This window comes from Equus przewalskii, chromosome 6 (assembly GCF_037783145.1).
Source record: "Equus przewalskii isolate Varuska chromosome 6, EquPr2, whole genome shotgun sequence".
NCBI lineage: Eukaryota > Metazoa > Chordata > Mammalia > Perissodactyla > Equidae > Equus > Equus przewalskii.
The window spans coordinates 49,207,951-49,233,912 of record NC_091836.1 but is presented as its reverse complement, the minus strand read 5'-3'; the positions used below and the strand labels follow the sequence as shown (position 1 = coordinate 49,233,912).

The 25,962-nt window shown below is 50.5% G+C and overlaps 1 protein-coding gene across 9 annotated transcripts; it reads left to right on the top strand.

The window, feature by feature from the left end:
* Window positions 1-8,226: 8,226 nt before the first annotated feature.
* Window positions 8,227-24,377, top strand: TSPAN16 (tetraspanin 16). Of its 9 annotated transcripts, XR_011541039.1 has the most exons (10): window positions 8,227-8,445; window positions 10,184-10,381; window positions 12,589-12,663; window positions 14,509-14,616; window positions 15,093-15,178; window positions 15,691-15,864; window positions 16,766-16,918; window positions 18,914-18,997; window positions 23,479-23,656; window positions 23,977-24,377. XR_011541039.1 is itself a non-coding variant. In XM_070623644.1 (7 exons), the coding sequence occupies exons 1-7, from the start codon at window positions 8,377-8,379 to the stop codon at window positions 24,022-24,024; spliced, it is 735 nt and encodes a 244-aa protein (XP_070479745.1). In that variant the 5' UTR covers window positions 8,227-8,376; the 3' UTR covers window positions 24,025-24,377. The 9 variants fall into 9 exon arrangements, 3 of the variants coding, with proteins under 3 accessions (XP_070479745.1, XP_008508789.2, XP_070479747.1); XR_011541040.1 differs by lacking the exon at window positions 15,093-15,178; XR_011541038.1 differs by lacking the exons at window positions 15,093-15,178; window positions 15,691-15,864.
* Window positions 24,378-25,962: the final 1,585 nt, after the last annotated feature.

Here is a 25,962-nt window from a genome sequence, read left to right as displayed (position 1 = left end):
AAAGTAACTTAAATGTCAAAACAGTGCCAATGAGTTTGGAGCAAAAAATAGAAGCCACCCCTAAGTTTTCAAAAAAATTAGTAGAGGTGTGGGCTCCACGGCCGAGTGGTCAAGTTCGCGTGCTCCACTTTGCTGGCCCAGGGTTTCGCCGGTTCAGATCCTGGGTGTGGACATGGCACTGCTCATCAGGCCATGCTGAGGTGGCGTCCCACATACCACAACTAGAAGGATCCACAACTGAAAATACACAACTTTGTACCTGGGGGCTTTGGGAGAAAAAGGAAAAATAAAATAAAAAAAAATTAATAGAGCTTATTTTTTAAAGTTTTAGGCTTACAGAGAAACTGAGTGGAGAGTATAGAGTCTTCCCACATATCCCTCCCCCCTCCGCACAGTTTGCCCTATTTTTAATATCTTGCGTTGATGTGACAAATTTGGTACAGCTGATGAACCAATACTGAGACGTTATCATTAACTGAAGTTCTTACTTACATTAGGGCTCACTTTTGGTGATCTAAAATTCTACAGGTTTTGACAAATGCATAAAGTCCTGTATCCGGCATCACGGAATCATACGGAACAGTTTCGCTCTGTGCTCCACCTGCTCCTCCTTCCCCGCTGCCCTGAGTCCCTGGTAAACACTGATCTTTTTTCTCGTCTCTATAGATTTTATAGTTTTGCCTTTTCCAGAATGTCACATGGTTGGAATCATACAGTACACAGCCTCTTCAGACTGGCTTCTTTCACTTTGTAATATGCATTTAAGGTTCCTCGGTGTCACACAATAGGTTCTGTTCCCCAGAAACAACATTAGAATTAACACAGTCTCTTTTTTTAACCACCAGTGGTAACCACGCCCCTGTTGATGGACGTCATAGAAACTGATGAAAGAAACCTTAACTAACTGGAGCCGGGAAGGCCTGTAGGGGGAGCTCTCACGCCCTGTGACACATCGTCAACTACACCAAACAGGAGACCGAGCTTGCATCATCCACGGGGAGTAAAACCACTATACCAGGGGTGGAAGATTTCTCTCCCCACCCGGAAACATCCCAGCCAATGAGAAATGCCACAGCTCAGCCAATGAGAAACACCGCAGCCCAGCCAATGAGAAACACGACAGCTCAGCCAATGAGAAACACCACAGCTCAGCCAATGAGAAGCCATTTCCACCCTGAGCTGTTACTTCCCTCCAATGAGCTTTCATTTAGAACGGCCCCTCCCACTCCCCCTTTTTTCTATAAAAGCAGCTCCCCTGCTTTGTTTTCTGGGATTGCCTATGGTTCCCAATAGTGTGTGTGTCCCGCAATCCAATTCTTTTGGGTATTCCCGGATAAACTCATTTTGAGATAAAATAACACGCAAATTTGCTTTTTAAGTCGACAACATTTAGTTTGCTTTCCCGTTTCCACGTTTGTAAGTGACGGTGCAGTGAACAGCTCTAGAGCCACAGTTTGCAGTTTCCTTAGGAGAGATGGAGATTGAAAGGTGAAGTGCTGGCGGGTGCTGACTTCCACACCTGGTGCCAAACTGTACCAACTTACATCCTGCTCAACCTCACATTTTAATTCCCCAGGGACAGGTTTCCAGGGACTTCCAGAAGAAGACAAGATCAACCCACCCACCTGCCGTGAGAGGGGAGTGTCTGGGGGAAGGCCTGAAAGCTCCAGGAGGTGCCATTTCTCTTGTTTTCTACAGGAGTAGCGCCCCCTACAGTTGTTCAAGGGGGCCGCCCCAGAGTCAACACCCCTAGCTGCTGAGTCAGTCCAGCAAAGTTTGGCAGTTCAAGTTCACAACTACGTCTTCGTCTTTTTTGGGAAGAAACACTATGGTTTCAACAGCTATGCTGATTTTAATGGCTTTGCCTTCTTCGTGGAAGGTACGAATCTATCTCTTGGCCTGCTACAGGCTGCAGACAGGGCCCTGCAAAATTTCAGAGACTGTTGACAAAAAGAAGTGGGGCCAGTATGTCCATCCCTGCCTAACTTTCTGTTTGGCTGGTGAAAGACCCTCGGTTTTGAATCTCAGCACCCTGGCCTGCCTGCGGGTCTGTCTTCTGGTGACTGGCTTGCTAGAAGCAGGAACACAGTGACAAGCAGATGGAACCTGGAAAAGCACAAAGGGACAGAGGACAGGCAGGAGCCCAGTGTGTTTGAGAAGCGGCGAGGAGGATGGTGTGGCAGGAACAGAGTGATGGAGGGAGAGGATGGGAGGAGGGGAAGGCAGGGAGGTGACGGGCAGATCGTGCAAGGCCTTGTGGGTCTCAGGGACAACTTTTGTTTTTGTGCTGAGGAAGGTGGGAGCCATGGAGGATTCTAAACAGAGGATGGACCTTAATGATGCAGGGGCTGACAGGCGCCCTCTGGTGGCTGTGAGAGAAACAGTCTGTAGGGGCTGGGGGCAGGAGCCAGGAGAACAGGGAGGAGGTGACTGTGTTGGTCCAGGTGGGCGATGACAGGGGCTGGCCCCAGAAGGTGGTGCAAAGCGGTTGGGTTTTGAATGATCTTAATGGTGACTGGATCCCACCCTCCATCTCCTCTCCAGCGAAGGCAATTCTAGTCACCCGGACTATCTAACTGTGGGCCTTTCGGACTCTCCCCTTCTACTAGCTGCAGCCCGGCCCTCCTTCTCTGCGGGGACACCCATCGGACGTCCCAGTCCGGAGGTCGTCTTGTCGGTGGGGCCGCAACTCAGATGCCTACGTGGCGGGCAAGTTCAAGGGAGGTGGGGGCATACCTGTGAACTGGAAAGTGACCCCACACCCCCTCCAGGAAGCGGACAGCAGTCACTCGGCTCAGCCACATGTGGTCACTGGGGAGGAGAGCAGTGCAAGGATGGCCGCATCTCTGGATTTTCCAAGTGAAACCCCAAATCCAGATGTTCCTTTGAAAATGTTTTAATTTTTTCAAAGCCAAAGCGACTAGCCAGATCTGAACGGCATCTTGGTCTTAAGAAAGGACCCCCTCCGGCTGGCCTGGTGGCTCAGCGGTTAAGTGCGCACATTCTGCTTTGGCGGCCTGGGGTTCACCGGTTGGGTGCCGGGTGCAGACAAGGCACCGCTCGGCAAGCCATGCTGTGGTAGGCGTCCCACATATAAAGTAGAGGAAGATGGGCACGGATGTTAGCTCAGGGCCAGTCTTCCTCAGCAAAAAGAGGAGGATTGGCAGCAAATGTTAGCTCAGGGCTAATCTTCCTCAAAAAAAAAAAAAAGAAAGAAAGAAAGAAAGAAAGGACCCCTCCCAGAACGCGGACCTTTCTCCCTGTCCTCGTGGTTCTCCCGCAACAGGCAGCTCCACTCTCTGCCCCGCCCCCAGCCCCTCCCACGTGTGTTAATTTCCCAGGGCTGCTAGTAAATTACTGCGAGCTGCGGGCTTAAAACAAAACAAATTTATTCTCTCACGTTCTGGAGGCCGGAAGTCTGAAATCAAGGTGGCAGCGGGGCCACACTCCCTCCGAAAGCTCGAGGGGAGGACGCTTCCTCCAGCTTCTGGCGGCTTCTGGCGTTCCTCGGCTTGTGGCCGCATCACCCCAATCTCTGCGTCCGCCTCCACATGGGCGTCTCTTCTCTTTCTGTGTCCTAATCTCCCTGTCCTTTCTCTTACAAGGACACCCAGGCAGCGGCTTTAGGGCCCAACCTCAATCCAGATGATTTCCTCTCAAGCTCCTTAACTAAGCGCGTCTGCCATGATTCCGTTTCCAAAGGAGGCCACGATCTGAGGCTCCCGGTGGACGTGAGTTTTGGGGGGGCATATTCCTCCCACTACGCGGCCCCACGTGATCGGTGCTGGAGGTGACATTCCACAGGAGCTGCAAGGATGGCACTGGTGCTGAGCCCACTCAGCTCCCTCTGTTCCCACCAGGAGGCCTCTGTTCCTGCTACTCATAAAATTTACCATTTTCAAGTGTCCGGTTCAGTGGCATGAAGCACATTCATATTGCTGTGCCGCCATCCCCACCATCCGTCTCCAGAACGTTCTCATCTTCCCCAATTGAAGCTCTGTCCCCATTAAATACTAACTCCCCCTCCACCTCCCCCAGCCCGTGGCCCCCACCATCCTCCTTCCTGTCTCTGTGGATGTGACTCCTCTAGGGACCTCCTATGAGTGAAATCGGACAGTATTTGTCTTTTTGTGACTGGCTGTTATGGGCTGAATTGTGTCCTCAAACTTATATGTTGAAGTCCTCACCCCCAGAACCTCAGAATGTGACTGTATTTGGAGATACACTTTTTCTTTCTTCTTTTTTTGGTGAAGAAGATTGGCCTGAGCTAACATCTGTTCCAATCTTCCTCTGTTTTATTGGGATAGCACCACAGCATGGCTTGATGGGTGGTGCTGGGTCTGCACCTGGGATTCAAACCTGTGAACCCCAGGCCGCTGAAGCAGAGCAGGTGAACTTAACCACTATGCCACTGGGCCGGCCACTGGAGACAGACTTTTAAAGAGATAATTAAGTTAAATAAGGTCATTAGGGTGGGCTCTAATCCAATAGGACTAGTGTCCATATAACAAGAGGGGGTTAGGACACAGACATGCACAGAGGAATGACCAAGTGAGGACACAGGGAGAAGATGGCCACCCACAAGCCAAGGAGAGAGGCCTCAGGATAAACCAGCCCTGCCCACACCTCGATCTCAGAATTTTAGCTTCCAGAACAGTGAGAGATAAATTCTGTCGCTGAAGCCACCCGGTTGGGGTACTTTGTTACATAGCCCTTGCTGACGAGTACGCTTGCTGATTTCACTCGGCATGATATTTTCAAAGTTCACCCATGCTGTAGCCTGTGTCAGAATTTCCTGTCCTTTCCAGAGAAAGCTTCTTCTTGACTCTTGGTCTATAAGTGTTTGAATAAACCCATCACAGAAATTGCTAGAAGGGGGAATGCTCCCCACGCACTTTAAATAGCCCGTTTGCTGCGGTTACAGATCCTCCCTGAGACACGGAAGGTGTGAAATCTCTGGAAGTTATTTATGAGCTTTTCAGTGTGTTCGAGACACTTGAGGAATTCGGGATGGAGAAAGCCTTGGTCACCCTGGGACCAGGTGCCACATCAAGAGAGGACATCGCAACCCAAGACTCGTGTGCTGACAAAAACAGGAGTCCCCTCGAGGAGTGTCACCTGCACCCAGTGGTCTGGCGGGTGCTTCTGCCTGAGCCCTCACCAGGACCCCCCTGGGCTCCCAGCCCTACGGGGTTGAGACGCTCTGCTCTGTCTGGCTCATTGCTGTCTGGCAGTACTTTGTGGCTGAGTACTTTGAATATCCATCTAGTATCTCTTGGTACTCCTTAATTTATGCCTCTCCTTTCCAGAAGCTAAGACCCTGCATGGCCGAAAAGGTAGAAATTTCAGATTTTTATGTGGCAAGCAAGAAGACCTGAGGAGAACAGTCAGTGTCCCTACAAGACAGGGTCCTCCCTGTCGCCCCTTAACCCACAAACCCTCAGCACTCAGAGCAAAAAGCCTCAAAAATAGATCAGAATGTGAAAAAGATAAAACAAATGGGATTTTACAAACCACCCAGCCAAACAAAAAAATCCCTAACAGAGGAAATGCTTCCTGCTTCCTTTTCAGTTGGCAGCAATGATTGTCACTATGATCCTCTACTGTCTCGCCAAAGATTTCAGCCCATGCTGCCACAACCTGGCGACACCTGTGTGCCCATCCCCATCGAGGGCTGAAGCCAGTGGCCTGGGAACGCCAGAGCGAGTGAGTGACGTCAGAGAAGTCGACCAGCCTCAGCATGGACAGTCGCCTTTCTTTCCTGCACTCCAGACCTTCCTGGTAGATGGTGGATTAGGATTTGTCACTGCCTCCCCCAAAGATTGTTACCAAAATACCTTAAACCACAAAGTGCCCGCTTGTCAGGGGTGGATCCAGGTTTTCTGGGGCCTAAACACACAAATATATCAAGGCTGCAAATTTTCCATGAACAGTCGGCCAGATGAACCTGTCTCCTGAGCCTCTGGTGTCCCAGTTGATGACAAATACAGGAATTTAAGAAGGGCAGCTCATAGACCAACATGGACTATTGACATAAATTCCGTGTCTATGTGTGTGTGTTTAAGACACTCGATTTTCTTGGAAATCCTGCTTTTTAAAAACATCTAAAATGTAAAGAAGGAGATTGAGAATGTGGAGAAATACACTGGGCCTCTCTCAACACACCGTGAGCCCCGTTATTAAGGAAACACTGGGAGTGGCGCTTCCCTCGTTCCTGCAGTGGTATGTCAGCGTCCTCCTCACGGCTCTGCGGCGCCACTTTAAGAGCAGTTTTTCGCTGTTTTCTCGAACCTTTGAACTGTGTCTGACAAATTGCACTGATTTTCTGCACGCTTTTTGGCCAGAGGTCTTGCATTTGTAATTCGCCAGATGCGTGCACAATCCTGTCTCTTCGCATCAATTCAAAGAGTGTGTTGGGGGGACTTGCGGGGTGGGGGCCTGTCCCTCCATCTCGGCGGCTCTCGGGGACCGAGGCACAGTTGGGGTGTGTGGCCGGGAGACGCCGGAGTCGGGGCGCACGTAGGTCCGCGCTTCCGCGGACGACCGCCAGGGGGCGTGCGAGGCCAGGACCTGGGCCGCGGCCTTGTCGTGAAGCCGGGCGGGGCTGCGGCGGGGGCGGGGCTGCGGGGCTGGAGGGGCGGGGAGGGGGCGGGGAGGGGGCGGGGCCGCAGCGGGGGCGGGGCTGGAGAGGTTGAGGCTGCCGCGGGGGCGGGGCTGGAGGGGCGGGGCTGCGGAGGGGTGGGGCTGGGGCTGGGGCTGGAGGGGCGGGGCCGCGGTGGGGGCGGGGCTGGAGGGGGCGGGGCTGGCGAGGGTGAGGCTGCCGCGGGGCCTCTCCCGTCGCGCGGACAGAGCCCTCGGTCCCCCGGTTACTATTCCGGCTGCTCCACTTCTGGCCACCGCGCCCTAAGTCCACACCACTCTCTGCCTCCCACCCTCCCCGCACTTTGCTGTCCCTCATTTTCCCACCCTCCTTTGTGCCCATTTTCCCGCCCTCTTTTGCATCTGTGCTTCTATCCCCACCCCTCCTTGGTGTCCCCCTTTTCTCCACCCTCCTTTGCACCCTGCATTTTCCCATGCTCCCTTGCACCCCCATTTTCTCGCCCTCCTTTGCGCCCCGTTTTCATGCCTTCAGGCCCTGGCTCTGAGGCTCCTTATTTCAAATGACCTTTTAGAGAAAGTCGTGCAAGGACACACTCCGAGCTGTGAACGTGGCCCGTGGTCCAGGGAGGAGACAGTCACTCCTCCGTGAATATCTTGCTTGATTCGACATGTTCCAAGAAGCAGGCAATTGGACAAACATTTAAATGAATTCAAGTGTAAAGTACAGTATTTCTTTCTTTGAGCTGGGCCCTGGGGGTCATGAGATTCTGAAAGCCCTGAACCCTCTGGGACCTGGACACAGTCACACTCTGCCGTAGGGCTGATCGGAGGACCTGGACGGGGTGGGGGGCAGGGAGACCATGCGGGCGAGGGGCTGCAGGAGCGGGGCCTGGGGGCTCTCGGTGCCCACGTACACATTTTCCACTGAGATGCCCTCTGTGTCTCTGTCCCCATCAAGGAAGGCCCAGTGATCAACGCCACATGGGCTCAAGGACGATTACTTCACTAGCTTTGCCTGGCAGGCCTCAGAGAGAGAAAGGATGGGTTCCTGGGGTTGGAGTGGGAGGTCCCAGGCTGCCATCTTCATGTCACTCTTGGAGCTTCAAAGCCCAGCCTTGACCCTGCTTCCTGTGTGGGCCCAGGCAGTTACCTTGGCCTCTCTGAGCCCTGTGAGACAGATGAGCCAAGTGGGCTAATGTGTAGGCAGGGGCTTGGGGACCAAATGGTTTGTAGCTAGATTCCTGCTTCATAGAGCCTCTTGATTCATTCATTCATTCATGCTTGAGCACCCACTGTGTACCAGGCTTTGGGAACACAGCCATGAATAGGACAGCCCAGGCCCCTGCCTCCTTGGAGGCCCCAGGCTAGTGGGCGGGGGGCAGGGCGCGGGATCAACCACATGAGTGGTCAGTGCTGAGCACTGTGCCCACAGGGCCTGGGGGGCATCTGGAGGGTCCCCACGCAGCCTTTTCTCCACCCCTGGTGGGTCCTATTTGCGGGTGAGAATCCAGCAGGGGGCAGTTTGGGGCACCTGCTTCCTGGACACCGTGAGCCTTGCTCCCACATCCGATTATGATGTGATAAAGGCTGATGACTGAGGAGGGGCAGCCACAGGGTCCCCTCCCTGGCAGACGATCAGGCAGTCAGGAGAGGGAGGGACAGAGCAAGTCAGCTTTGGTGGCCCCCACCCCAGACCTGTACCACCTTGGGAAGCAGCAGCCCAGAGGCTTAAGAAGATGCTGACTTAAACGTTCAGGGCACCCCTGTCTGGCCAACATGGCTGAAACACACCCTCCGTATTCTTCCTTCAAGAAGCTATCATCTTTCTTCAATGGCATCACCGCTGTAAGTATGTCACAACCCAGGCCCTGGGGCTTTGCAGCCCTTCCTCCATGGCTGGCTCCCTCGAAGACAGAAATAAGTTGATCCAAATTCATTGGCATCCGGATCTGTGGTCCCCAGGGAAGAGGGATGTAGGGCAGACAGACGAGGAGCAGGACGCGGGAACAGGCATAACCTCCATCGACCCAGAGCTGCTGAAACGGAGCCAGAGGAGTGTGGTCTGGGGGACCCCGGGGTGGGTGGGGGAGGAGCTCAGCTCCCAGTCAAATCCTGCAGAAAACTAAATTGTTTGGGGGAAAGACAGGAGGGAGTGGTTATTTTCTTGGTCCTTTAAATTTTTCAAAACGTTTTTCTCTTACTATACAAGTAACCCAGAATGTGCATTGTTCAAGAAGGAAGTCTCCTTATAGCAGAACAGTATAAGGAAAGGCCGGCACGAAGCAGAAGGATACCAAATATCGCTCCTCCTCCTCATCTTATTACCTATATTGTAACATTTTGATGGGAATTAAATGAGACAGGGCGTTTAAATGGCTTATACCTGTCATGGGCACATTGCTCAATAAATAGCATCATGATTATATCCTTCCAGACATTTATATATATATATATATTTTGCTGAGGAAGATTCGCCCTGAGATAACATCTATTGCCAATCTTCCTCTATTTTGTTTGTGGGTCACCGCCACAGCATGGCCACTGACAGTCAAGTGGTGTAGGTCTGCACCCGGGAACCAACCTGGGCCGCTGAAGCAGAGCATACCAAACTTAACCACTATGCCACTGGGCCAGCCCCAATCTACTTTTTCAAAAACTTATTAAGGCATTAAAAACATCTTTCCAGGGGCTGGCCCCATGGCCGAGTGGTTAGGATTGCGCCCTCAGCTTCGGCGGCTCAGGGTTTTGCTGGTTCGAGCCCTGGATGCGGGCATGGCACTGCTCGTTGGGCCATGCTGAGGCGGTGTCCCACATGTCACAACTAGAAGGACCCACAGCTAAAAATACACAACTATGTACTTGGGGGCTTTGGAGAAAAAGGAAAAATAAAATCTTAAAAAAAATTCTTTCCAAATCAATAAACATTCTCTTGCAATAGGGATCAGCAACCTACAGCCTTGGAAATATAGATAAAACTTCTGGGTAAATAAAATAAATTTGTTTAGGGATTGTGACTGGCTGCTTTTGAGCTACACCAGAAGAGCTGAGTCATTTCAACAGAGACCTGTGCCTTGCAAAGCTCACAATATCTGGGGCTTTTCAGAAAAAAAAATTGCCAACCCTTGTCCTATAGCATCATTTAAAACAACTGTCTAGGATCCCGTTGCATGGCTGTGCCACGGTTTACCTACTGACTCTGTATTATTGGTTGCTCAGGTTATTTCTTACGTTTTGTCCTTGACAAACATTCCTGGGCATCCTGGTACTGAGGCACATAGGTGACTATTTTCTTTAGTCTGAATATCTAGAAATGGAATTTCTAGGTAAAGGTTTTTACCATAAAATCTTTAATGTTTTAAACATGAATTGCAAGCTGTCCTTCCCCACTCCCCCCACAAAAGTTTGTTTCTAGCTGCAATGTATGAGAATGTTTCTCCGCATCCTCACTCACTCTGGGTATTATCATTTTTTTAATGTTTTTGCTGATTTTATTGGCCTTTGCTCCTCCTCCCCCGACCCCCAGGAGAGTTCTGCTTGTGTGTAACTAACAGACACTTTTCCCTGTCTGATTTCTGTGCTGAAGGTGTCTGGTGTGGTCCTCATTGGCCTGGGCTTCTATGTCAAGTTCAGAGGGGCTGCCCTAACGAGGGTCCTCGGGCTGTCCCATGCACACCTGCATCACGTTGGCTACCTGTGTCTGGTGTTGGGCTGCGTCACGGTCCTGCTCAGCTTCACTGGGTGGTACGGGGTTACCAAAGAGAACAGAGGCACGCTCCTGTTTGTAAGTTGGATCTGCACACGGACCCCAAACTCCCTCATCACATACGAAGCCCTCACTGCAGAGGCTGCAGCCCCTGGCCACCGGCATCCGCTATTTTATAGTGTTTATGGCATCTCACTTGATGGCATCAGATGTGTCCCTCTTTCCCTTTAGGACGTGTCTCATTCAAAACCCCTCCCCTGCCCAGCGTCATCCATTATGCTCTCCTAGTTTTTCTTCCCATAATTTTAAGTTCTGCTTCCTCACTGTTAGCTTTGTAGCCCTCCGGAGTTTGATTGTGCGTGTGTGGTGTGAGGTAGGGGTCTGGTTCTATTTTATTTTTTTCCCAGCTAGATGACCTACCATCCTCATTACTGAGTGGCCCATCCAGTCCTCCACTGCTCTCTGTTCCATGTGTATGTCCCCCACGAACACAACACTTGCAGTTGCCCTGTGTGCACGAGTACATGTTCAAGTACACGGGGTGTGAAAGTTTCCAGCATGACCGTGCAGACAGCACGGCACAGATATTATACGTCTTACTCATTCTCACATGCGGCTTCGGCTACACAGGTCCCCCAAATCCAGCTGCTTGTTCCCCATTCCCATTTCCCTTAGAATCCTGTTGAAGGGGATTGTCCCACCTCTGTCACCAGCATCTTCTCTACTCGTCTCCCAGAGCACAAATGACCTTCATTGTTAGAAGCAGCCCACACACACACCTGAAGCTCCATCATCTCTTGTTTTCTTTCTTAATTAATCCGTTCAGCAAATATTTATCAGACAGGTCCCATGCCTGCAATATGTCATTTTATCTTCAATATGATGTGGACACTATTTTACCCACAGTCAAAGTTGGAGGAATCCAGGCGTCCTCTCTCTCACACCCCACGTCCAACCCATCGCCAAGTCTGATCGGCTTTACCCTCAGCATCTGTCCCTTCAGAGCCCCCAAGACCTCACTCAAAACCAAAGTCCTTTTGATGGCAGTGGGAGCCACAGAGTGTTCTGGGCAGAAGAAGGGCCCTGACTCAGGTGCTTACAGGCGCCCTCTGGCGGCGGTGGGGGGGACAGCATGTGGAGGGACATGGGCAGAGGGACTGTGTTGGTCCAGGTGGGACAGAGTGATGGCTGGACACGGTGGGGCCATGGAGTGGGTGAGAAGTGGGCAGATTTGGGACAGATTCTGAAGATGGAGCCGACAGGGCTTGCTGATGCCTGGATATCTGTCCTCGGGCCGGCTCAGTCACCCAGAGGCAGAGAGATAGGAATGTTATTAATCTTCATAGTCTGGTACATGAGCCACTCGTCTGGGGTCCCACAACTGCTAAGCCCCGAAGGCACGTTTGCCCTTGTGGGCTGTGGGGACAGCCCCGGATGTGCATCCACTGTGCTCTCCTGCCTCTCGGTGTCAAAGCAAGACAAGCACAGCCATTGGCCAATCCAGCCACTCAAAGCCTGAACTATCAAGCAGATTTTAGTAATAATAACAACAACAATAATGATAATAGGCATAGACGCAAACAGATGCAAGGGGAGCCGGGAGTTGAGCTGACTTTGCTTCCAGAAGCTCCATAGAGCCCACTGAGATCCCTTAAGCTGGTCCCACTCCCCCGTTGTACGGGTGGGGAAACCGAGGCCCAGGTTGGGTGGCGGTTTCTCCTTCATGGATGACTTCAAGACGTCCCCTCTGCTTGCCGTATGCCCCATTATCTTCCACCATGCATGTGAATGTCAGCGGAAACAGAAGCCAGCCAATGTTGGCATTTTCCCCTGGCACCCACCGACCTGTGGCCCGGCATCTCCCCTTTAGCCCCATCCCCTCTCCCCCTATTTGCGGGTCTGAGGTTTCCTGGCCTGCTTCTCCTCCCCACCGTCCCTCCTGTTCTCCACCGGCCCCTGCTGTCTGCACATTCAGCCTTTACTTCACCGGGAGGTCCCCACTGATCCCCACTGAGGCCTCCTGGACGCCCAGAAAGTGCTGGGCGAGAAATGGGCGCCCAGCGAGCGGCTCCTAAGAATACCGCACTGCCAGCATCCTGTACCACCTGCTGGAAGGCGAGGCAGGAAAGAAATACCTGCAGTCCCAGGCGTGAGTCCTTTCAGACTGCAGAGGCCACGTGGCCCGGGAGCGGGGGGGGGGGGGGGGGCGGGGGGGGCGGGGGAGGGGCAGCCCCCCCGCCCGGAAGCGGCTGAGCAGCCCCCCTACCCTCCTCTGTGTCTTCCAGTGTTCGTTGTTCATGATTTTCATTCTCATCATGGAAATCGGGGTCACCTCGGTGGTCCTTGGGTTCTTACCCACTGTAAGTACAGCGGTGCTTCTCCCCCTCTGCGTTAGGAATAAACAGAATCAATAGGCGCCCCGCCCCTCCCTCTGGAGCCGCGCACGCTGGGCGCCTCTCCTGGGGACCCGGTGATGGCCCACCCGCCGGTCCCCAGGGCCGGAGATCCGCACCCGGATGATGTGAAAGCCGAAAACTTCAGCCCTGCCCTCGAAGGCCTGAAGAAACTGGCCGAGTCCGTTTGACCATCTCTCCCGCCTTTGGGGTGAGGGGTCGGGAGGAGGTAATGGGAAAAGCTGTAAAAGTTATTGGAGCTTTGAAATGTGTTCAAAACAGGGGGCTAGATAGCAAAATGCATCAAAATGACAAAGTCTGGACACTTTGACCCAACCATCCCATCTCGCGGATTCATCCAAAGATTAGCTTGGTCGGGTGCAGAATGACGTATGTACCAGCACGTGCAACAGATTGCCGCCAGCCTAGTGAGCATCCAAGCGGAGTGTGTAAGAATCCAGACCAGGGAGTCTGATGCAGGTGGAAAGGAGGAAAGAGGCCCCATATGCACGAGATGGTGCATTTTCCAGGACAGAACCCTGTCCACATTTGTGTCCCCCCCAGAAGTCCATCCCGAGACAAGGTTTGGAAGGCTGGTTTATTTGAGAGGAGATCCCAAGAAACACCTATAGGGGACAGGGAAGTGAGGCAGAGAAGGGAGTGCAGTCCTTAAAAGGTGACCCTGTGGGGTGCTGGCCCCGTGGCCGAGTGGTTAAGTTCGCGCGCTCCGCTGCAGGCGGCCCAGTGTTTCGTTGGTTTGAATCCTGGGCGCGGACATGGCACTGCTCATCAAACCACGCTGAGGCAGCGTCCCACATGCCACAACTAGAAGGACCCACAACGAAGAATATACAACTATGTACCGGGGGCTTTGGGGAGAAAAAGGAAAAGAATAAAATCTTTAAAAAAAAAAAAAAAAAAAAAAAGGTGACCCTGTGGGTACCTGGATTCAGTCCTGCTGAGGGATGTCTGGGGTGGAACGCAGAACGCGCGCCTGTTTCCCCAGCAAGGGGCGAGGGAGCTGCGGTATGACTATCCCTTGAGGGGCTGCTCCCAGGGCGCATGCGCCGGAGAGGCCCCCAGGCTCGGCGCGCAGAGAAATGACAGAGGCCACCGGGACACGCTGGGCAGGGCCCCCAGGAGCATCTGCTGCTCTTGCTAAGAACAGGCAGAGGCAGAACAATGAGAGTAGTAGAAAGCAAGAAGGAAAATAACGAGAATAGACTTTGCTTTGGCACACTTGAAGATCTCATTTGGGACACAGGAAACAGTGACAGTCATCGTCGTGGAGGGGGAGGAACTTGGTTGGCTGGGAGAAAAAGGTGGGAGGGAGCCTTTGCATGGGCTCCCCTTCTGTGCTTTGTGAATTTCGAACCATGTGCCTGCATCACCTCTTCGGAAAAACATTTTTTTATTTAGACCTTTGTTTAAAAAATAGAAAATTAAATTTGCTCCTTTGTGCAGAGAGAGAGAGCTGCTGTTGCTAAAGTTGCTATTCAAGACTTTAATCGAGTTACAGCCAAATCGGGGGCGTGGTGGGTGTGTGGGCGATTGGAAAGAGCAAATGATTCAGACTCGTTTCTGATCAGTACTACCAGATGCCACGGGCTCCAGACCCACGCTCTCCCCCGGGTCCCTCTCTCGGGGGCGATGGTCGCCTGGGTTCGCCTGCCTCCAGCGCAGACCCATGGCTGAGGGCAGGGAACATGAGGGAAGCCGAAAGGAAACCCACACCAGCCCTCTCTGTCCCCAAGAAACCTCCCCACCTGGGGCGCCTGGCTATTTTGTATGCCTTCCTGTTTTATCTTTGAGGTTCAAGACATGGGCTTGGAGCACAACGTTGTGACCCTGAGGACGAACTATAAAGGTTTCAACGAGCCCGATGATTATTCCACGGACTGGAACTCGGTCATGGAGAAGGTGAGAGTTACATCTTTTTTTAACATGGGAAAATAGACATAAACATAAATATACCATTTTAACCATTTTGAAGTGTCCAGTTCAGTGGCATTAAGTACATTAACAATGTTGCACAACCAACGCCACCATCCATCTCCAGAACTCTTCATCCTGCAAAACTGAAGCTCTGGCCCCATTGAACACCAACTCCCCCCACCCCCCCAATCCCGCGGCGCCACCATCCTACTTCCTGTCTCTGTGGATATGACTCCTCCCGGGACCTCCTATGGGTGCAGTCACACAGTATTTGTGTTTGTGTGACTGGTTTCTTTCACTTAGCGTAATGTCCTCAAAGTTCATCAATGTTGTAGCCTGTGTCAGAATTCCCTTCCTTTTTAAGGCTGAATAATATTCTGTCATATTTTGTTGGTCCATTCTTCCATCAATGGACACTTGAGTTCCTCCCACCTTTTGGCTACTGTGAATCACGCTGCTAGGAACATGGAGGTACAAATGTCTGTGCAAGTCCCTGCTTTCGATTCTTATACGTCTGTACTCAGAAGCGGAATTGCTGGATCATATGGTAATTCTATGTTTAATTTTTTGAGGAATTTCCATACTGTTTTCTATAGCATCTACGCCATTTTACGTTCCCATTGGCAAAGCAGAAGGGTTCCAGTTTCTCCACATCCTTGTCAACACTTGTTTTTTCTTTCTTCTTTTTTTTTTTTGGTGAGGAAGATTGGCCCTGAGCTAACAGCTGTGCCAATCCTCCTCTATTTTGTATGTGGGACACCACCACAGCATGGCTTGATGAGCGATGTGTAGATCTGTGCCTGGGATCTGAACCAGCGAACCCCTGGCTGCCAAAGCAGAGCACACAAACTTAACCACTATGCCACTGGGCCGGCCCCTCTGTTTTTTATATTTTTATGATAGTAGCCCTCCTCTTGGGTGGGAGGTGTTGAGACTCACATCTTGAGTCTTGCTGTTTGAGGGGCAAGAGCACCTCCAAGTGTCATCTGAGCTCTTGGTGCAGGCAGCTGAGGAGGGGGTCTGGGGCCCAGGGAGGGGACAACCTCTGCCTGTTTCTAGGGCTATTTCACCTGTGAGTCTTGGGCCCAGGAACTGCCGTGGGGTCATGTCCAGGCTCGAGAGGGGCCCACGCTGAGCCCTGTTCAGGGCTCTGGGCACCCAGGAAGGCATAAAACAAAATCCGTGCCCTGTGCTGCTGACGCTTGAGTGCGGAGATGGACAAGAAACCACCAGGTAGGCATTGGTCAGGGGTGATAAGTCTGTGAAGAAAAACAAGCTCATAGGAGAGGAGGGTTTGGTTGACTCATAAGTGCTATTTGTCACCTACTTTAGCACACAGTGGGATGGCCTGTCCTGGCTTCCAGGTAGTTGGTTGGGGGTCACATGACATGTTCCAGCCAATGAGCTATGAGCAGAAGTGATGTGTGTCACTTCCTGCCAAACTGGCACATTTCATGGCCAGTGCACAGCCCCTCCAGAGCTCTTCCATTTTGCCACCAAAGTGGAACCATCCAGATGGCGACTGCTCCATCCGCCTGAGTCCCTGAGTGACTTTGAGAAACTGAGCTCACCTGCCAAGTTGTGACGGGCGTGTGGCATGAGGGAGAAGTGAACTGTCGAGATACAGGGGCTGCTTGTTACGCAGCATCACTTCCCCCAGCCTGACTGATACAGGGGTTGCGGCTAACTTGGAAAGACGGGTCTGGGCAGGCCTTTCTGAGGAGCGACATTTGAACAGAGATCTGAATGAAGTGAGGGGGGGAGCCCTGCAGATATTTGAGGGAGCAGCCTGTCTAAAGGCCCTGAGGCTGGTGGCCTGAGCCTGATAAGTGTGTTTGAGGAACAGCGAGGAGACCAGCGTGGCTGGAGCTGAGAAAAAGGGCGAGTGGGGTGAGATGAGGGCCTGGAGGTGACAGGGCAGATTGTGCTGAGCCTGTGGGCCATGCTGAGTTCGGCTTTTACCCCAAGGAAGATGGGAGCCATGGAGGGTTCTGAGCCATGACCTGGGGGGAGTAAGGTATGCATGTAGCACAGCTGGCCCTGGAATATTGTAGCCATGGTGACCGTGATTTCTATTGTGTTTATTATTTAATATTTGAAAGGGAGCTTCAAGTGTTTCTTGTCTTTTCTGTAGCTAAAGTGCTGTGGAGTGAAAAACTACACGGATTTTTCTGGCTCCTCCTTTGAAATGATGACAGGTCACGCCTACCCCAGGAGTTGCTGTAAATCCATCCAGACCGTGGCCTGTGATGGGCACAATGTGTCCACAGACATCATCCACCAGGAGGTAACCAGAGATTTTGCTGGGCATCGCCTCGATAGACCCCGAGGGCTGGGGACTGTCATAGAAATGGCGTATTTTCAGGGACCCCAGCAAAGGGGGCCGGGGGGGAGAGAGAAAGCAGCTCTCCTAGTGTGTTCAACTCATTTCGACCACATGGCCTTGGGGAGTTAGGGTTGCCATTCCCACTTCCCAGATGGGGAAACTGAGGCTCGGGGAGGGGCCATGATGGGCTCAAGGTCACATGGCTTCAGAAGAGCTGGGATTTGAATCCATGTTGGTCTGAGTCCACTGCCTGGGCCACACCGCCTGCCACACACAGAAATCGAGTTGCAGCAATGATGACACGTGATCATCCTCACAATAGTGATGGCAGCCACACGACGGGCCCCTTGCTTTGTGAGTTTGATCCCCAGCGCACCCCTCGAGGTGGGGACTGCTCTTCTCCCATTTTCCAGATGAGGAGACTGAGGCACACAAAGGTTTCCACAGCCAGGGGATGGTGGAGCTGGGCTTCCAACCCTCTCCCCAGCTTCCCTTTAACTCCTGCTGCAGGTGAGTGACCACAGGGATCTTTCCTGAGGGAAGAATAGGAACCATTCATGACACAGCCATTCACACGGAACGGCTCCTGCTGGGAGCCAGACACTGTAGAGAATGGGCCAGGGCAAGTCCCAGGCCAGGGCTTGAGAAATGGACATGGGGCCACATGCTGGCCCAGTGTGCCCTGCGCAACCTGTGTGTCACCTCCTGACCTTGCCTCCTCCCACTCACCCCCTCACTCATTCTGTTCCAGTCACACTGTCCTCCTCACTGATATGCAAACACACCAGGCACATGCTTGCCTCAGGGCCTTTGCACAGGCTGTTTCCTCTGCCTGGAACACTTTTCCCCAAGATGTCTTCCTACCTCATCTCTTTCAAATCTGTGCTTAATGGTCACGGCCTCGGTGAGGCTGTTCCTGACCTCCTCTCTATAAAAGCATCCGCCCCCTGACTCACCATCACGCTCCGTCTCCTTACTCTGCTTCAGCGTCTGCCCCAGGCTTGATCACCACCTGACAGTGGTATTGCTGTACTTGCTTATTACTTGTTTTCCCCACCCAAACGTCAGCCCCACCAAAGCAGGGATTTCGTCTGTTTTGTACATGGCTGGGTTGCCAGCATCCAGTTCAGTGCCCAGAACACAGTAGGCACTTGATAAATGCCTAATGAGTGGAGGGGAGCACTGAACTGTGTCAACAGTGAGCTCAAGGCAGCCCAAGCTTCCAGAAGCAAGAAGTGCCAGGGGCCTGGGAGGAGGAGTATCTCAGTGAAGGCAGAATAGCAGGTGGAGGCCCCATTACCTGTGGGTGGCTGCCCTGCCCACCCACTGTTTGATCTCTTAACTCTCTGAACCTCAGTTTCTTCACCTATAAACCAGAGAAAAAAACAGTACCTACCTCATGGGGGTGTAGTAAGAAATGAGTGAGAAAATACATGTAAAGGGCTTTGAAGGTGCTGCTCATATGTAAAGAGCACTCAGAAATAACTAACAGTTACTGAATGCTGACTATGTGTCAGGCTACTGCTATGCTTCATATAGATTCTTTCTTTTAATCCTCACAAAAGTCTTGTGAGGCAGATCCACTTGGTCCCAGTTACCGTTGAGGAAACTGAGGTACAGAGAAGTCTAGTGACTCCTCCAAGGTCATGCAGCTAGCAATAACTTGGGGCATCTGCCCATACTCTTAATCACCACAGTTGGAGGTCAGCACAGATGGATACAGAGGAGTGAGTGGTAGGTTCTGGAGTTGAGGGGGAACAAGGATACCAGGGAAGGTGCTGGGGTGGGGTGGGGGGCAGTCAAGTGAGAAAAGAGCCAAGGTCCTTGTGTCTTTGTCCTCTTGTACTCCCTGAATCCAAGAGGAATTTGGGTGGCCCGATGGGTGGGCGTTGACGGGGGCTTGGAGTTCACGGGCCCCTAACCAGGTCCCACCTGCTTTGATGTTTGTGTCCTCAGGGCTGTTTGCCCAAGCTCCTGGAAATAACCAAGACTCAGAGTTTCAACCTAAGCGGGGACTCACTGGGGGCGGCAGTGATCCAGGTAAGGCCCAGCCCCTCTGGGACACACTGAGCTCTTTTATTGAGCACCCACTGTGTGTAAAGCAGTGTCCTGGGCACTGGACACACAGCAGTGACAAAAGACAAACTCCCTGCTGTGGTGAAGCTGACATTCAAGTGGGGGGGATGGATAATCATTCAGTTAAAGGTTTCTGCTGGGAAGGAAGTAAAACAGGGCATTGGGATAGGGAAGGGAATAAGAGATGGCCACTCTGAGGAGGTCACATTTGACTACTGACCTGAGGAGGTGAGGGAAAACCATGTATATATATGGGAGAAGACAGTGGGAACAGCTGGTGCAAAGGCCCTGAGGCAGCGATAAGCTTGGCTTATTCAAGGACCAGCAGGGAGGCCCCTGTAGCTGGAACAGGGTGAGTAAGGAGGATGGTAGGGGGTGATGAGTTCAGGGAGTTGACGGGGGTAGATCATGCAAAGCCTTATGGGCTGTAGGGAGGGGTTTGGCTTGTATTCTGAAAATGATGGAAAGCCATTAGAAGGGTTTTAACATTCACTTTTGCACTCCACAAGCTTTACTGAAAACTTACTGTGTCTAGGCAATGTTGTAGGCACTGGGGCTACAGCAATGAGCCAAAGAGACAAAAATCCCCGCCTTCATGGGGCTGACATTCTAAAAGACAAGAAATATGATTTTTAAAATTGGCAAACATATTATATGATAGTGATATGTGTTAAGGAGAACTATACAGCTGGGAAGAGGAGAGGGGAGGTCATTTTAAGCAGGGCGATTAATTACTGTGATCACTAATGGTTCCCCCAGAAAGGAAGGAAGGCATGAGGGTGCTGGGGGTCTCAGACCTGATTCAGATGAGGAACAGCTTAGTCTGGGGATCTGCCCTCTCCATCCACCTGTCGGGTCTGGCCCACTCTTACCTGGTAGGAGGCCTGGGTGGGCAAGTGCTGGGGCTCAGAACTCCAGCCCTGTTATGTCACGCACTAGTTCTCTGGCTGAGAGTCAGGATCATGGCCTCCCTCATTTGTAAACCGGGCTGTGCAATTGTTGGGAGTCATTCGTGAGGTGGAGTACGTCAGAGGCTGTGCACAATGCTCTGATTCTGGGAAATCAGCAAGCATGAGCCAACTCTGGGAAATTATTGTCATCAGCTCCAGGGAGGTCCTGATTGTCATCCACTCAAGGCGAGGATCACAGTGAGGGAGTGGCTGAAAGGTGGTCCTGTACACCACCAGAGATGCTCAAAGGCCAGTCACCATGGAAACACTATGTACAGAGCTGTTCTCATCCCTGACCCTGTCCGAGGAGGAATCTTGGCTCAGAGCTCCACCCAGACAGGCCCCAGGGAGAAAAGAATGAACTGATAATCCAGGGCAGTAAATGGAAGTTCTTTTCAATTAAATTGGCCCTACTTTTTACACTCACTATCTAGATTGTAAAGATAGAATGAAGTATGGTTTCTCATGGGCAGAATGGATGATGCAATAAATATTGGCAGAATATCGCTGAACTTTCAAAAGTCAGGTTTCCCTTTTGAAAAAGGAAAACTCTCACCTCAAACACTAGGCTAACCAGGCAGGAGTTTCAGTGACTGCACACAACAAAGACTTTGCAGAATCAGTCCCAGAGAGTCACCGAACAAGCAAACAGCAGCAGCAGCAACCACAAACAGCAATACGAAAAAACCCCTGGGGAGTCGGGGCAGGGGAGAGTGATTTTCAAAGGACCACATTATAGTATTTAAAATGTCCAGTTTTCAACAAAAAGTTATGAGACAGGCAAAGGAACAAGAAAGTGTGGCCAATACACAGGAAAAAAAAAAATCGGTCAATAGAAACTGCCCTAGATGGAAGCCCAGATGTTGGATTTCCTAGACAAATACTTTAAATCAGCTGTTATAAATATATTCAAAGAACTAAAGGAGAAGATGAGAATATGTTTGATCAAATAGAGAAGATCAATAGAGACAGAAATGATTTTTTAAGAAGCAGCAAATAGAAATTCTGGAAAATTAAATGGAAAATTCAGTAGAGTGGCTCAGCATGTGATCTGAGTTTTCAGAAGAAGGAATCAGTGAACTTGAAGATGGTCAGGTGAGATTATCCAGTTGAGGAACAGAAAGAAAACAGAATGAAGAAAATGAACACAGCCTCGGAGGCCTGTGGGACACAATCAAGCACACAAGCATCTGTAGAATGGCATTCCAGGGCAGGAAGAGAGAAAGAAAAAGGCAGAAAGAATATTGGAAGAAATAATGGCCAAAAATTTTCCAAATTTGATGAAAATCATGGATCTACACCTCCAAGAAGCTCCATGAATTCCAAGGAGGATAAAGCAAAAAGACCCACACCTACACATAGTATAGTCAAACTAAAAAGAAAAAGAATCCTGAAAGCGAAATGTATGGATGCAGCTAAAGCAGTGCTTAGAGGGAAATTGATAGCTGTAAATGCCTATATTAAAAAAAGAATGAAGTTTTCAAATACATAACCTAACATTCACCTTACAAAACTAGACAAAGAAGAGAAAACTAGGGGGCCAGCCCCGTGGCCGAGTGGTGAAGTTTGCGCACTCCCCTTTGGTGGCCCAGGGTTTCGCCGGTTTGGATCCCAGGTGTGAGATGGCACCACTCATCAGGCCATGCTGAGGCGGCGTCCCACATAGCACAACCAGAGGCACTCACAACTAGAATATACAACTATGTACTGGGGGTCTTTAGGGAGAAGAAGAAGAAAAAAAAAAGAAGACTGGCAACAGATGTTAGCTCAGGTGCCAGTCTTTAAAAAAAAGAGAGAGAGAGAGGGAAGACTAAACCTAAAGCAAGCAAAAGGGAAAATAATAAAGATTAGAGTGGAAATAAATGAAATAGAGAAAAGCAATGAAATCAGAATTTGGTTCTTTGAAAAGGTCAACAAAATGATAAAGTTGAACCAGATAGAAAAGAAAAAAATAGAGAAGACTCAATTTACTAAAATCAGGAATGAAAGAAGGGGACATCACTACTGGCCTTTTAGGGGGACAAAAAAAACTATAAGAGAATACTGTGAATAGTTGTATGCCAACAAATTAGATAATCTAGATGAAATAGACAAATTCCTAGAAAGACACAAACTGCCAAAATTGACTCAAGGAGAAATATAAAATCTGAATAGACCTATAAAAAGTAAAAAAATTAAATTAGTAACCAGAAGACTTCCTACAAAGAAAAGATCAGGCCCAAATAGCCACACTGGTGAATACCACCAAATATTGAAAGGAGAATAACATTTTTTTCAAAAACTCTTCCAAAAAATAAGAAAGGGAGCATTATGTCCCAACTTACTCTATGAAGCTATTCCAAGACATCATAAGAAAAGAAAACCACAGATCAATAACTCTTGTGGATACAGAGGCAGAAAGCCTGAAAAACATATTAGCAAACTGAATCCAGCAACACATAGAAAGGATTATACACCAGGACCAAGTGGGATGTACCCCAGGAATGCAAGGCTGGTTCAACGTACAAATATCAATTGATGCAACACACCATAGTAACAGAATAAAGGACAAAACCACATGATCATCTCCATAGATTCAGAAAAGCCGTTTGACAAAATCCACATCATTTCATAATAAAAACACTCAACAATCCAGGAATAGCAGGGAATGTCCTCAACCTCATAAAGGACATCAGTGAAAAATTCATAGATAACTTCACACTTCATCGTGAAAGACTGAATGTTTTCCAACTAAAATCAAGAACAAAGACAAGGATATCCACTCTTGCCACTTCTATTGAACATTGTACTGGAGATTCTAGCCAGGACAATTGGGCAAGAAAAAGATATAAGGGGCTGGCCCAGTGGCTCAGCAGTTAAGTTTGCACGTTCTGCTTCAGCGGCCTGGGGTTCACTGGTTTGGATCCTGGGTGCGGACATGGCTCCGCTTGGCAAGCCATGCTGTGGTTGGTGTCCCATGTGTAAAGTGGAGGAAGATGGGCATGGATGTTAGTTCAGGGCCAGTGTTCCTCAGCAAGAAGAGGAGGATTGGCAGCAGATGTTAGCTCAGGGCTGATCTTCCTCAAAAAAAAAAAAAAAAGAAAGAAAGAAAAGGAACAGATATAAAAGGCATTCAGATTGGAAAGGAAGAAGGAAAATTATCTATTCACAGACGACATGATCTTGTATATGGGAATTGTAAGGAATACACACGCATTATATCACCACCAGCTGAAATATGGATCATTCTCATTAGTCTGATTTGTGTTTTCAAAGTGAGTATTTTTTTCATTGTACAAATTTATAATATTGATTATGTATATGCAAATTATACAACACCCTCTTCCCCAAGGAGGTTGTAACAGTCAGGATCCCAGCAGGAAACAGAATGCAGCCCCCAGATGGTCCTTCTAAGAAGCTTCCAGGGAACTCCTTCCAGAGGCGTGGGCAGGGTTAAGGAAAATGAGGGATGTTGAGGCACTCAGGGGCTAGCAACACGGGACCTTTTACTTCTAGGCCTGAAGAGGTGAGGACAGCAAGAGCCAAGGAGGAGGGGTCATCTGCTCACAGCTCTGGTCATGGAGGGCTCAGGATGGGCAGAAGAGTGGGAGCAACTGATGGAGAAATACCCCAACCTTTCCTCCAGCCCGCCCATCGCCTGCTGGTGCTTCCTATTGGCCAAACCTAACAGGAAGTGAGCGAGCAGGGGATTCTGGGAAATGTAGTTTGCAGGACCTGGGGGAGGGCAGAAGAGAGTGGAGACAGGATCTGGGGGAAGTAAAGAGAGAATGACTGATGGGCATCATGATGGGCCACCACCTTCTACCCACAGCTGAGACTGATTGTGGTAACAGGTCCAAATTCTCTCCAAGTTGGCCCTGAAGGACATTCTGCCATCTGTAAATCCTTGCCTCTCGCCTTTCCGGAGCAGGGTGCTCCCCCTCTCTGTGTATCTGATTTGATTTGGGTTTGGAGGTCCCTCAAGTTGGTTCAGTGTTTCTTCTCCCATTTCAGCTGCCAGGAATTCTCGCCACCTTGCTGCTGTTCACCAAGCTGGGCTGACAGACCTGGGGAGGACAGGACACCTGGACCCACCTGGCTGCTGGAGAAGTGGTCTCATTTTTACTTTTCTGTGGCACTCACCTGCTTCTTGGAGGGAGATTCATAATGCTTTTATTATCAGGGGAACCCCTGTCATCCTGACTCCTTCTCCTTCGTTTTGTTTTCCACACCAGCTGGCAACGATTTCAGTTCTGAACGGGATGACCCAGCCTTCCTTCTCATGCAGCGTTTTTGTTTTATAGATTGTTTTGTGAAAAAAAATCTTCCAGGTTCACAAAAGCCAAGAGAATTCATCCAAAGAAACCCCCACATACTCGTCACCCAGATTCAACAATCACCAAGAGTTTGACATATTTGTTTCATTCTCCCTTTTGCCCCTTGAGGAAGTATTTTCAAACAAGTCACAATGTCATTTCCCCCCCTCATCGTTCGGCACATATCTCTAAAAATGTATATATTTGGATCTTTATTTATTTGCATATTATGTTTGCAAGCATAATGCCATGCTCACATTTGACGGAATGTTTACGTCCCCCTCGAAATTCGGACATTGAAAGCTAACCCCCAAGGGAATGGGGTGAGGAGACGGGGCCTTTGGGAGGTGAGGAGGTCATGAGGGTGGAGCCCTGATGAGTAGGATTAGTGCCCTTAGGAGAGACCCCAGAGAGCTCCCTTGCCCCTTCCGCCATGTGAGGACACAGAAGATGGTCGTCTGCAAACCAGGAAGATAGCCCTCACCAGACACAGAATCTGCCAACACCTTGATCTTGAACTTCTCAGCCTCCAGAACTGTAGGGAATAAATTTCTGTTGTTTATAAGCCACCCAGTCTACGATATTCCGTTATAGCAGCCCGAACAGACAAAGACAATACTGAAGACACAACAGCCATTCCCGGGCATCACTCAACACCCAGGCCTTCATCAGATTTTCCTCAGTGGCTAAAAGTGTCTTTTTACATTAGGTTTCCTTGAATCGTATCCAAACCCAGCCCACACATCACGTTTGTTCGGCATGTCTCCTAAATTCCTTTTATTCTAACCCAGGAGTTCTCAAATGAGAGGATAAATTAGAAACCTCTGGATGTTCTGTTAAAGCACAGGTGTCCGGGCCCCACCCTCAGAGCTTCTGGCTCGGCAGACCTGGAGGGGGCCCAGGAATCTTCATTCCTAGCGAGTTCCCAGGCGATGTTGCTGGTACAGGGAACACACTTTGAGAAACACTGCTCCAGATTCTTTCTCCTCTTCCCCAACCCCGCCTACCTTCGATCTGTTGCAGAAAGAGTGTGGAATGCTGGGGAGTGCCCTGCCTTCTGGACCTGCTGCTGCTTCTCTGTGGCGCCTTTGCCTTGTTCCTCTTCCCCCCATATCTCCTCTACGTCTCTTGTTCTCAGCCCTGGCTGTACGTTTGAACCCCTTGGGTCTGAACCCCATCTCCCCATCTTCTGATTTAATTGGACGGGGCTGTGGCCTGGGCGTGGCGATTTCTTCCCTTTATCCAGGCGCTTCTAAGGGGTGGCCATGGTCACGGCTGAGAAGCAATAAACCAAGGGCTTCATCCGACGGCCATAGCGGCCTGAGTCAATTCTATCATTGGGGATTGCAAAACGGTGGTTCATCTAATTCTTCTCTCCTTTTGGGGGGATTTTGAGGAGCATAAAATGGGCACGTGCCGTATTTGCTGTCGCTGCAATCATCTCCCGCTTTCGGCGAGAACACACCTAGTTTTCTTGGGAACCATCCCACCTCTCAGATTTCCGTCCCTCAGCCAGGGGCGGGCTCATGATTCCAGCCAGCCAATCAGCCCGTTCCATCTCTCTAACCGCAGCCATTGGTCAGGCATGGGCGTGGGACCAAGGTTTTGGGACTTTAGGTAGAGTGATCAGGAGAGAGCAGCTCCCCCGAAGCTCACCTGGTTCAGAGGGGGCCACCTCATGGGG